Source organism: Muntiacus reevesi, chromosome 3 (assembly GCF_963930625.1).
Source record: "Muntiacus reevesi chromosome 3, mMunRee1.1, whole genome shotgun sequence".
Classification (NCBI taxonomy): Eukaryota; Metazoa; Chordata; class Mammalia; order Artiodactyla; family Cervidae; genus Muntiacus; species Muntiacus reevesi.
The window spans coordinates 226,904,661-226,918,207 of NC_089251.1; the positions used below are offsets into that span (position 1 = coordinate 226,904,661).

At 39.6% G+C, this 13,547-nt stretch overlaps 1 protein-coding gene across 17 annotated transcripts in view; it reads right to left on the reverse strand.

Moving 5' to 3' along the window:
* Positions 1-13,547, reverse strand: part of NEB (nebulin) — a 204,397-nt gene that overhangs the window by 176,365 nt on the left and 14,485 nt on the right. For all 17 annotated transcript variants that reach the window (XM_065931527.1, XM_065931542.1, XM_065931541.1 and 14 more), the window contains exons 10-18: positions 11,838-11,942; positions 8,404-8,508; positions 7,647-7,754; positions 4,798-4,914; positions 3,019-3,123; positions 2,816-2,923; positions 2,614-2,718; positions 2,101-2,199; positions 733-837 (exon numbers count right to left, since the gene is read on the reverse strand). In XM_065931527.1, coding sequence (XP_065787599.1) covers positions 733-837; positions 2,101-2,199; positions 2,614-2,718; positions 2,816-2,923; positions 3,019-3,123; positions 4,798-4,914; positions 7,647-7,754; positions 8,404-8,508; positions 11,838-11,942 — 957 coding nt within the window. The remainder of the gene's footprint in view (positions 1-732; positions 838-2,100; positions 2,200-2,613; positions 2,719-2,815; positions 2,924-3,018; positions 3,124-4,797; positions 4,915-7,646; positions 7,755-8,403; positions 8,509-11,837; positions 11,943-13,547) is intronic.

The following is a 13,547-nucleotide window of genomic DNA, read 5'->3' on the forward strand; positions in this document are numbered from 1 at the left end:
ATCATACTAATATTTGATTCCTAACACTGAATATTTTACAGAGTAGCACAAATAATCTATAGTTAACTTACTTTAGTATTATATAAAGGTACCATTTTCATTTGATGTCAAAGTTCTCTGAAAAGGTTATTTTACAAATCATTATATTCACTGATGCTAGATAATTTTAGTACTTATTTACAGAATTGTTGAAAAAATTGAAATCCTCGTGGGTCACTTGACTTTTCTATAAAATTAAGTTTGGAAATGAAAAATAGCAATGGATACCTGGCCTTATGCCTTCTGAATACCCTGTATCTTTGTCAGGGCAAGTCCTCTTACATGTAGAAATGAGTATTGTTTGTGTGATATAAGCGAAATTATAGGCTTGAGAAATAAATGAAATCAAATTGTATCTTAAATATCAGGTCCTGAAAGAAAATTATAGTATAATATAAAAGAATATATGGCTAAAAGAACCAACATTAAGATTTGAGATTAAACATATATGAACAGTGACATTTTGAGGGTTGCCTCAAATATATTAAAATTGTCTCATTGTGTGAAGCTACCTATAAGATTGCTACACCCATTTTATAAGGGGAGTTCAAAGTTACCCTGGCAGAGGGAACATGATATAAATGTTAACCCTTATTCCCATCTTTAACGCCGAAATATTTGTTCAACGAGGCAGTTCAAAAGTAAAAGCATAGTTGTCAGTGTAACAGAAGGCCTAGTGCATGAGAAACTCACATCGCTCAGGTTATAGGCGTTGACTTTGTGCTGGATAAAGGCAGGTGTATCTGGAGGTATGTGACACTTGAACTTTTCGTTTTCATGTTTCGCTTTGTAATTTAGCTGAGGAGGGGGGAGGGAAACAACAAGCAAATTAGTTCTCTATTCAGAAGAATTGTTACAAAATACAAAAGAAAAAAATCATGTGGAGTACATTTCATAAAATGTAAAATACATTTTGTTAAATAACAACTGACAGAGTTGTCATGATCAAAAGAGAAATCCAGAGCGAGGGTAAACCACCTTTCTTATCAGCACCTGCATGGTGGATCGTTGATGCTATTATCACATCTGGCACCATGGGAAGACCCTAATGGAGGAAGGGGGCCACTTTTCATACACACAAGCTCCCCTCCTTAAATATCACAATTGGTCCTGTAGATTCTGAGTGTCAGCCTTTCTTCCTCTCGGCTGTCACTGCTCACGCACTGGTGAATATTTTCTAACAAGCCTGATTATGTCCCCTCACATGCATGATGGTTTGTGGACACTCTAACTGAAGCTTTCATTTCTGGCCATAAATCTACTCCAGTTATTTTTATTTTCTTTTTTTTTAGTTCAACATAAATTTGAAAATTCACACTTAAAATTCATATGTTAAAACATATCTCAAAGACTCCATTTCCCAAAAATAAACTTGCACAAGGGAGAGAAATCCCATGTACTGAATACCTGCTCTGGGCCAGGATGTGTACAACACACATATTCCCTTCATTTCATCTTCAAAACAAGCATATATTATCAAAGGGAACTGTGAGGTATAGAGAGATTCAACAGCTTGCCTAGGCCCCCAGGCCCGCAGGTCATAAAAGACAGAGCTAGAATTTGAATCCAGTTTTCCCTGGTGGCTCAGACAGTAAAGAATCTGCCTGCAATGCAGGAGACCTGGGTTCAATCCCTGGGTTGGGAAGATCCCCTGGAGAAGGGAATGGCAACCCACTCCAGGATTCTTGCCTGGAGAATCCCATGGACAGAGGAGCCTGGCAGGCTACAGTTCACGGGGTCGCAAAGAGTTGGACACGACTGAGTGACTAACACTTTCACTTTCACCTTTGTCTGACCCCCAAATTCAGGTGCTCTCCAGTGCATTAAGCTACATTCAGTTTCTCTTCTACAACTCTTATTGCAATTGTTATCCACCCAAGAAGATGCAAGTTAACTATTTTAGGTGATTACAAATGTATACAAGTTAAACTCATTAAAACTTACATAGTCTTTTTAAAATAAACGTGACAAGGATAAAAATGCTTTTTTATAAATGGATTTCAAGTACAGAGCTATATTATTCCTCAAAACTGGATTTCTTGGATATTTAAGAGAACTTACATCACTCAGCTGCTTGGAATTGACTTGAGCTTGCACCAGAACAGGAGAGTCAGTAACTTGAGTGAATTTTGTCTTATCTGGATGGACTTTGTATGTGTGCTGTAGGAGAAAAGAAATCAGGTTTAGTGTAGTATCACTTGTCAAAATCTGAGCTGGCTTACAGGCCAAGCTAGCATATCCCCATCCCCCCAAAGAAAAGAAACTTGTAGGAAACAAAACACATTTTTTTCTAATTAGACTGTAGTTTTTTGGGAGGATGCTCTTACATCTATATAGGAAACGGTCCCATGTCTTCAGATTCCTGATTATTTTTCTTTGGGAAAATGAGCTAGAATTAACACTTGAGTCGTATGGGTGACCACAGGGAAAATAGTATGTCTATTAAAAAGTAAATTGTGTTTCTTACAGTCTCCTGCTTACATTTGTTTGCAGAAGTGTCAAAACTGTAAAAATATCTTGACCACTAGATACTGTGGAGGTTGATAATGTTCATAGTATATACTACAGACTTACATCTTTACATTGATCTAGTTTTTTGATCGCTTCATATTCTTGAGTTATGGTCTGGGGGAAGAAGCCTTTACCTCTGTCCTCTTCAAATTCTGCCTTGTAGTTTTTCTACAAGAAAAAGAAATGAGACATAAGGATGCGACCACTCTACTCATGCCCTGAAAATGTGCTATTTGGAAAGTCAAACAACTGCCTTAGAACTTACATCACTGTTCTGAGCTGCAACTTTCATGCAGTGTGTATGATACGGATCCTCATAGCTGCCTACATAATGTCCCAAAATATTCTTTAAGTATGAATCTTTATATTTAGTCTGAAAGACAAAACATATATCATTTGTTTATTGGCAAAATGATGGGTCTTCACCTTCACAGAGGGAATGACTGGGGCGGGGGGGGGGTGTCTTACATCACTACTGAAGTTGTGCAGAACTGTATCAAGCTTAAATTTGGGCGTCTCACAGTAATTTATGCTCTTTGCCTTTGTCTTTTCATAGTTTTCTTTGTATAGTTTCTGTTAAAGGAAAGAAAAAATCAATTAAAGTGGGTTCCTATCACTCCCATGCTGATTATTATTGCACTTGTATTTTCCACACTAAACAAAAGAAGAAGAAAAAAAGATATTACCTGTCAACTGTCTTAAAACTAACAATCACACATTGGGGTGTCATGAATGATTTAAACCTTTTCTATTAGCAATCATTATAAAGCCTAAATTTTTAATATGCTCCAAAAAATTAAGAAACCAATATATTGCCTCAGACAAAACCCTTAGTTGCAGAGGTGCTTGAGTATTTCTGACTTACTGCTTTTTCTACCTGTTAACTGACATACTCTTTCCTCACTAATGATGCCCTGAGAAACAGGAACATTTTGAACGACAGTAAATTTTTCATTTTTTAAAAGACAAACCTTCATGGAAAAAGCCTAGCAGACAGGGAAATACACACTCTTCTTCCTTCTACCAAGGAAAAATTCCTTATTATATGAACAGACTGTATATCTTAAAAATAAGGTATATACAGTCTACCAACCCTTCTCCTCTGCTAGACTTATCTTCAGCTCTAACCATTATTGGATTTTACAGTACCCAACTGATAAAGCATATCATTGTCATTTTTTCATGCTCATTTAACCTTTTATTTTATCTTGGACTATAGCTGATTAACAATGTTGTGATAATTCTAGGTGGACAGTAAAAGCAATCAGTCATACATACACCTACTGGTGCTGTTCATTTTAAATATTTTTATATTGTTGTCTTTTTCAACAAAATGGATTTGAACTTGGGTTTTTATATTCAATAAAGATGACCTTCATTCAGGAAACAGTGCTTTGCACTGATTTCCCAGTAGAGCTATTTGAACAGATTGATTTCTATCCTCTCACCTGCCACATCACTCACCCCACCCCTCCTCAGTCACATGTACACATGTCTATGGTGCTGATTTAACTCAAGGGACAAAGATAAGTCACCCACACATAATCTCAAATACTGGGAAACCTAACACTGCCTAATCAAAAGGGAAACACTCAACTGACAGTATGTTCAGTCTCTTTATATACATAATCAAAGTGGCCTTGAGCTGTGCGTCTTCTAATGCCAGGCCCATTCTCACTTATCTAGTGTATTGGAAAGATAGTGGATTAGACAAGCTCTTAATGCTACTATTAGAAATTCCTGTGAAGACTGAGGGAGCCATCTTTTCAGTTTTGCTCTCTGCAAATGATGGTTTCTGGGGTCAAGACCTGAGTAGAAAGTGGTGGAGGTTAGGGAGAGAAGTTGTGAAATACAGGACATTTCCCTTCTCTCCAGCAGCAGGCTTGAAGAACACAAGGTTAGGGCACTAACTGGCTCCTAGTCCTTCCCTTTCAAAGTCTCCTTCTGCCTCCATCAGAACCACTACAAAACTCCTACAATGTACTCTTTGCCCACACTAAGGCACAGGCGCCTGGAGTTTCAAGGAAATGAGGATTTCCCTGCCCACTGAACTAGTCCATAGGCTCCCCAAATTGACACATATCATACCCAGAGACGCTAATGGTTACCTCCAGGGAAACTGCTACCCCATAACCTTCAAGTATTTGCGAAGTTCTATTTGCATTTAGTCATTATAGAAGGAGAGAAATTTCATCCCTCTTGTAGTTCAGGTTTAAAAAAAAGCACTTTTGACAAGAATATACTTACATCACTCAGGGCATCTCCTGCCGCCTTCAGCTGCCTGAGCAGTGGGTTTTCTGAAGCAGGAAGTACATTATAATCTGCTTTTCCTTTATTCTTTTCATAGTCTTCTTTGTATTTTACCTGTGGGAGTGAAATAAAGTGATAAAGTAACTCTCTCTGTTACTTTTGTTCTCATTCTCTTTTACACATATTATGACATAGCTCCATGAATCAATTTTCTCTTCAGAAAACTGGCAGCTTGACATTTTGTAAACAAAATATTCATAGTAACTCGTAACAGCAGTGGAGAAACTGCATGCATTTTCAGGATATCTTTTCTTCCCATCATTTATTCATTCAAAAGTATCCATAGGACATTGATTATGCACCTGGTTCTGAGACAGATTCAAGAAACAGTAATGCACGGTACCTGCCCTCAGAGAGGGAGGGAGGGGGACAGAAATAATAGAAGAAAGATATACATCATAATAATGAGAGTGCATCATGTCCTGGATACCTGCTGCTCCAGAACCCTCATTCAGCTCTTAACCTCCAGCTGCCTATCTGCCAACACATGTTTAAAGAAAAATCTAGAAGTATCATCAATCTAGCCTTTTATGCCTCATCTGTGACTATGTGTGTGAGCACATGTATATTTAATGTACATGTGGGAGGAGGAGGAAGGGGTAGGGGCTAGATAAATGGTGACAGCCTCATCTTTTCCTCTGCCCTCCCTACTTTTCACCTTTAATTCCAGCTCCAACAGAAGCTTAAGTAAGGGCACAAACCGCACCCCACCCCCACCCCGGGAGCATGTCCAAAGGGAAGAATGAGAAAAAAAGAAACTGATCCTAACCTTGACCATGAGCCCCAGTGCCATTTATTTCTTCAAGCAAAGTAATTTTGGAATACAGACATGTTCAGGAAATCCTAGATAATCTGCCAATATTTAAGAACCTCAGAAAACAATCGGCTCAGTCTCCAAGGGCGGGAGATACACAACTGAACCAGATGTACCACCCCTACAGCCCACGTGGGGGACTCACAGAGGATGTTCTTCAGAAGTGGAGGATGTAGACAACCTCTTATAGAATTATCTATTTCCATGACCAATGGAAGCAACTAGAAAGGAAATTCCACAGACCTACTATCCCTGTACCTGCATCTGGGATTCACAACTTCCTCTCCTATTTCAGGAAAAGTCATCCCCTGCTCTTAAGCACTAGGTCCCTGCCCCTTTCTCCTACTCTAGAACAATGCTCCAGCCACTCTCCCTCCCCTCCTCAATATGATTTCATTTTCCCTCTACACTTGATTTTTCTTCTATCAGCCTAAAATATGGCATTTTTGTCTCTTACCTTAAAAAATTCCCTCTTCACCTATTTATCCATCAGCTACTACCCCTTTCTCTTCTTCTCAGGAGTCAAGTACATTCATATTCTTCTATTTCTCTCTTTTCATTCACTCACAAACCCTTTCTAAACACTCAACCAAATTGCTCTTACTAAGTTCACCAAACACCATTCATTGATAAACCCACTTAAGAAACATTTGACACAATTACTCACTCCCTTCCCCTTTCACCATCTTCCCAGGACATTCCTCTTACCTAACTTTGCTTCTACCCCATCTCACTGATGTCTTCACAAGGAAGCACTCCAGAGTCCAATCCTTGTAGTTTTCTCTCTACATTTACTCCCTTATGGCCTCCAGTCTTATGACATTAAATATGATTCATATGCTACTGATGCCCAAATTTATACAAACTTTCCAGATATCTCCCCTGAAATGGCAGACTCATATAATCAACTGCCTACTTGACATTTACATTTCTCAAAGGCATCTCAAAATTTACAGGTCTGAAGTTGAGCTCATGTTTCCCCTTCAATAAGAAATTATCTACTCCTTCCACCATCTTCCTACCTTGACAAAGGGAAATCCTATCCATCTAGTTGCTTAGACCAAACTTTTCTCTCATATCCCATATTCAACTCTTTAGCAAATCAGGTCAGCTCTAATTTTGAAATACTTCTCATCACTTTTGTAGCTACTCTCCTGGTCCAAAACATTACCGTCTTGCACCTGGATCCTGAAATAGTCTACTGAGTGACATGATCTTCCTACTTTCACACCTCCTGCAGAGCCAACGCCAGGCTTATAATCAAATCTGATTGGCTTTGAAGTTGTTGCTCTTTCTAGAGCTTTAGAACACCTGTTGCTGTTTGGTCACTAAACTGTGTCCAACACTTTTGCAACCCCATGGGACCCCTTGTAGTTCACCAGGCTCCTCTGTCCATGCATTTCCCGGGCAAGAATACTGGAGTGGGTTGCCATTTCCTCCTCCAGGGGATCTTCCTGACCCAGGGATCGAACCCATATCTTCTTCATTGCAGGCAGATTCTTTACCCATGAGCCACCAAGGAAGCCCCCTTTAGAATGCCTAGGAGTAGACTAGTTACCAAAGTCATTCTATAGACTATATGAGCAAATCCGTGGATTCATGTGTCTTGTCAGTGACTAGATTTTCACTAATGAGAAAATAGAAAAACAATGGTAGTTACAAGGGTGAGAGTGTCTGTATTCAAAGAACGCTGCCAGTTGCCTTCTCTTGAGAAATTCTTTTGTCCTTTCTACTTCTGGGTATCAAAAGGTCCTTTAGTCTATGAAATGCTGAAGATGGTAGCTGAGTATTGTGAATTCTCCTACATGGCAATTTTTTTAAAAAAAATTGGTAACCCTATTATAATCCCCAAATATTTTCTTATTGTTCCCATGAGAACCTTCCCCCCCCCCATTATATAAAAAAGCAAGAGTTGTAAGAAATTCCCTCACACTGAGACTATATCAAGATCAATGAGAGAATGTCCCCATACCTTGCTAGCTGCCACCCCAGCTTGTTTATTCACTTTGTACTCTGGGGTTTCAGTCTGCATGAAGTAGATCTGGTCTTTCATATTCTCAAAGTCTTCCTGGTATTTTTTCTGTAAGACATGAAACATGCTGGAGAACTGCTGTGGGAACAACTAGGCCAAAGTCTTATATGGGAGGATAGAGGCCACTTGGAGACATTACCAAAAGCCATGCTCCTCTTAGCTTCTGCAGGTCAGATTACAGTTACAGAATATGGTGCTATCACTAAAGCCATTAGCAGCTTAACAGAAACTTGGAGCAGTTATCATAGGTTGGAAGACAACCTCAAAGAAGGAGCTCTCAAAGGCCAGAGGCAGAGAACTCAAAAAAGAAGAAAAAGAGGTTTTTTATGTTTTCCAGGGAGGGGATCTGGGAAGAGACTAATCAATTTCACAAATGTACCGTTTGAGTACCCAGACACAGAACAAATCAAAAAGGGCCTCTTTCATCTGTGCTCACCATGAAACCATATTGTTCCAATAAAAAATGAGGCAAGAATAATGGAACCCAATCAAAACAATGCTTTGCAAAAGGAAGGAAAGATGGTGGAATTTCTTTCTAAATAGGGACCCTACACGGGTCTTGCCCCCAGGAAGAGTTGTCTGGATTGAAACGTTCCGGTACATTTCAGGAGCAGCAAGTAGCTAGATGTCATACAGGAAAGGATCAACCTATCAACCCAAGGACATCCAGCTTGGATGGACATCCCTTCCTACTTACTGTACTGATGTTATTGGAGTTCATTCTGGCGGTTGCAATTTCAAAGCAAGGTGTCTCACTCCATTTGCCTTTGACTTTATTTTCATAGTCTTCCTTGTATTTTTGCTAGGATGGAAAAAAATAAAGAAAATAAGACAAGCAAAATCTGAAAATTGACAAATAAGGCAGCAAATTAAGTGGTAGTGGTCAGCTTTCAAAAATATCTCGATCAGGCCCTTCCTGGGTGCTTAATAGATGTCTTCAAATCTCCTAGTATAGTGTTTCTTATCCCACAAAAAAGTAGTTGGATGCAGCGGATAGAGGTATCAATCTCCCCTTTGTTGAGTTTAAGGACTTAGTTCACAAAGAACTCACAGATGGTCCCTGGTGTTTGAGGGAAGAGAGAGTCAGAAGCATCTTCCTTCTGTAATTCATGGTTATTGATAGAATAAAATCACTCAACCCCAGATTTTCATGCCAGATGAACTTAGCCATTAATTTCTGAACTTTATTGAAACTCCTAGTTATCCAAATAGCAGCGCTACAACAAAATTTGGCTTGTAAGCCAATGAATAAGACTTTCTGGTTTGGACTTAATGAAATTTTAATGAGAACTGACAAGCAATAAAAAAATTAAACTGCTACCCCATATTAACTCCCAAACACCACACTACCTGAATCCTATACTGTGAGCTCCTTGGTGAGAGGAATTATATGTTCTTCATTTTTTGTATCCTCAAAATCTAACACAAAATGCAGCATGCAGAAGTTACCTCACAAATGCTTTTTTGACTACACTAAACTGAACCTAGTCCATGATTGTTTTGACTACTTTGGCTTGAATGTTCTTGAAATGTAATTAATCCAGCCAACCCCAAGTTTGGGACACAAGTCAGAGATGGGTTAGAGCAATTTCCCCAACTTGGTCAATAGAATGTGTCAACAGACATAACCAGTGGATCTCAAGGTGTTTGCATACCCCCACCATACTCTTCATACTCTTAAAAAAAAAAAAAAAAAAAAGAAAGTGGTTTTCTGGGATGCCTTTAAAGAACAAGTACCAAGGGTGAGAGAGATGCAGACCCAGTGAATTTAAGTTTAAGGAAATCTGGCCCTCTCTCTAATGCCCTATATCCTTTCTTCTCAAAGGTTGACATTCTAGATCCCAATTTCTCCTTTCAATTGCAGACCTAGTATCAGCTGGAAATTCCAACCTGAAACCTTGTATCTTTCTTATTGTGAGTCTAGAAGGAAGCAGAGAAGCTCAAGGACTTCAAGAAGCTCAGTGTTGCTCACAGAACTCCACCAGCAGTAGTTGTAGCGTACATGGTGGACACACACAGCCCTGCCTGCCTAAACATCTCTACAGAATGCTCTGAGCCAGGAGGAGGTGCTGGCATGCACTTGATGACTCTGGGCAAAGACATAGGTGAGAGAATTGATTCTGAAAGGTATGATAAGGCAGGCTGGTAAACAGAACGGAACAGCAACATAACCATTACAGATATGTGTTCATCATGTTAACATGTGAACTGGAGGCTATAAGACCTGGAAATCCAGGTAAGACTGGGGTGAATACTTATCACCATGGTGGATAATCTGATGACCTTCATCCACAGCCCGCCTTCCCTTGGTTAATACTGTTATTGCACAAAGCAACCCAGCCCTAGCAATGCTTTCAAAGTACTCAATAAATGTCTCTGCATCCAACCGAATGTTGCAAACCAATAGCCACATAATGCAAGCCACCATGGTAAATTTTCTAGTAGCCATACTTTAAAGTATAAAAAAGGAACAAGTTGGAAATCAATTTTAATGACTGGCAAAGATCTACTTTATAGCACATGGAACTCTGCTTAATGTTATGTGGCAGCCTGAAGAGAGGAGAGTTTGGGGGAGAATAGAAACATGTGTATGTATGACTGAGTCGCTTTGCTCTCCACCTGAAATTGTCATAACATTGTTAATTGGCCATACCCCAATACAAAATAAAAAGTTTAATAAAAATACATTATCTTACTTTATACAATAGATGCCAAATAGTGTCAGTTCACAATAATCAATATAAAATAATTAGTGAACTATTTTACATTCCTTTTGTCACAACAAGTGTCCAAGATCCAGGGTGTATTTCATCCACATAGACTGAATTCATGCCTTCACATTTTAAGTACTCAATAGGCACATGTGACTGGTAGCTACTCTGTTAAAAGTGCAGCTCTAAACTAACCAGCAAACCTACATTAGCGGAGACTGGTTATAGAGAAGTTCAAAATAGATTTTTTAAAATAATTTTTAAGTACTCACTCTGTATACTCAAATGAGGTAGAAGAATGCTGCATTAGTAAGATTTCTTTTAAAATATGCTTTTAATAAAATTTAAATTAGATTTTTCTTTCTAAACGAATACTTGAAAGCAATTTTTTATTTTTCTTCCAAAAAAGAATTAAATTGTCCTTCTCTCCAATCTTATTTACCATATCAACACTTGCAAGAGGCCAACTCTTTGTCAATAGTTCGCTCTGGTTAATTTCTGCTTAGCCCTGCCTGGGCAAAATTTCAGGCTCATGGTATTCCTATCAGTGAAAATTTACTGTACTTACTAGATCTTTTACCCCAAATAGTCCTTTTTCACACCAGTAGGTAATCTACAATATCAGACACTAAAAAATATTGCTGAATCGACTTCATCATCCATAATTTTCTTCCTTCTCCTTTACTGAAGACGTACCTTCCCCCAAACAAGATAGAAATCTTGATATCCCATCAAAACTCAAGCAGACCAAACTAACAGTCCACAAAGGGCAAAGGAAAGTATTTAAAAGCAGTAGTATCCCAAGAGAAAGTGGCCTGATTTGGGCCAAATTAAAATAGGAATTTAGCATGGACCTATTCATCAGTTGAACATCTGTCTCTCTGCATTCCCTGTCAGGGCTGCATTCCTCAGAGCTAGTTTACAAGACTAAATATAGACAGACTAAGCTGTCTGCCAGGCCTAGGAAATTATGAGGTGCAGTGCTCAGAGCTGTCTAACCAAGCTGCCTCTGAGAGACCACTCGTTCATTCTTATTTTCTCCAAGTCTGATTCTGAGCATAAAACTCTACAGGGTCTGTACTGAATTAAAACAATCAGATTCTTTGTGGAAATCTGCGGTTACTTGGTTACTCTGTTAATATCCTTCTCATAAGTCAGAATGTGAAAGGACATCAGGATGTGGATTCTGTTCTCAAAACACACTTTCTCATCTATCAATCACTGAGTCATCCAGCTGACCAAGTATTTATTAACATGGTTCCATGGTGTTAATGGATGTGTTGTAGAGTTTTCAAAGTCATAAGCAAAAATACTCCTAGTGTTTGTGTTGCATTTTTAGGTTTATCTTAATTACTTTCTCTGATGGTTGGATTATTCAGTAGTTTTCAAGGGAGACAGTGTCTCAGCCCTATTTACTTACCTTGCTCACTTGATTAGTTACTTTCTTGGCAAATTCTATATCTGGAGGATCTGGCAGAGATGTGAATTGAGTCTGCTGTTCAGCAAGACCTTTTTTGTAGGCAATCTGACAAAATAAAAGACAGGAATGCTCATGAATCCATTTTCCACATTCCATTTACTTGGCATTAAAAAAGAAAAGACTGTTTTCCCCTTTATTTGAAATCTTACGTTTCAGTGTACCATAATTTATCCTTTTGGATGAATTTATCCTTACTCTCAGCTTTACTAGTGATTTCAATTTCTTTGAGTCTTCCTTCTCTAAGATTATTGGCCTTCCATTCGTTTCCACACCATGGTTACAGGTAATATTATTCTCTTAACCAGCATCCTCAACTCCCATTCTCTTGTCTTTATATCACACCTGCGCACACAAACTGTCCACACTCTGGATCAAGTCAACCACACACCTCGGCTGTCCTTGATACCCAGGATACTGAGCGCTGCTGAGGAAAATCACACAACTCTATGGATTCTGTCAGGATAACACCATGCTGCTGCTGCCGAGTTGCTCAGTCGTGTCCGACTTTGTGACCCCATGGACTACAGCCCACCAGGCTCCTCTGTCCATGGGGATTCTCCAGGCAAGAATACTAGAGTGGGTTGCCATGCCATCCTCCAGATAAGCAGGGTTAAAAAGGACACTAGAAGAAGGTGCAGAGGTGGGAGAGACAGCTTCTTTCACTGGCTGCATGGTTTGGAGGGAGCACCCCTGGCAGAGCTCAAGTCCTGCACTCAGGGAGCTGCTCCCTTTGATAGCCCTGAATTTTCCCTCTGTCAGTTACCCCCCCCGCCTTTTTTTTTGTTACAGCTTCAACAGCTCTCTCACCATGTCTATTCATTATGCATCCCTTTGGCTCCTGCTTTTTTTTTTTCCTTCACTACTGACTCCTCTTTTTCTTCCATCAGTCTTGACCCCTACCTCCAACAATAAGAACTATCCACAGATCCCCAGACACATGAAGTCCTTTCACTGAACCTCAGACCTACTGTTTCCTTTCCCTGGAAGCCCCAACTCCACCCTCTCCCCATCTGCCTGCCAACTGCTACTCATTCTCCACGTCCCAAGACAGGCACAATTTTCCCTTCTTGAGTCTTTCTTGCCTTGATGACCTTCTCCAGGGATCTCACTCCACTACCCTTACCCTCCTTTAAAAAAAAAATCAGACAACGCTGTACCTGGTTGTTTACATGTCTGTCCCTCCTTGGACAGTGAGCTCTGGCATGGCAGAAAACACAGCCTCTCATTTGGGAACCCTGTTCCCTGTCCAGTACCTGACTGGAGCAAGGTTCAATAATTGACTTCTGAGTGTGTGTTTTACACACTGAGGCCATCGGGGGAGGTTTGAAGAGCAGAATTCTCCTCCCAATTCTTCTACTACTCAGCCATGAGACTTCTACAAGTGATTTCTCCTTCCATGTGGCTGTATCTTTTTTTTTATAATGAGGTCGTATAGTTCCAAAGTCACAATCATCTTCTTCATACTTTAACCAAGTCTGTGTGTATGCTTAGTCACTAAGATGTGTCCAATTCTTTGAGACACATGGTCTATAGCCTGCCAGGCTCCTCTGTCCATGGGAAATTTTTAGGCAAAAATACTGGAGTGGGTTGCCATTTCCTTCTCCAGGGGTCCTTCATGGCCCAGGGATCAAACCCATGTCTCCTGCATTG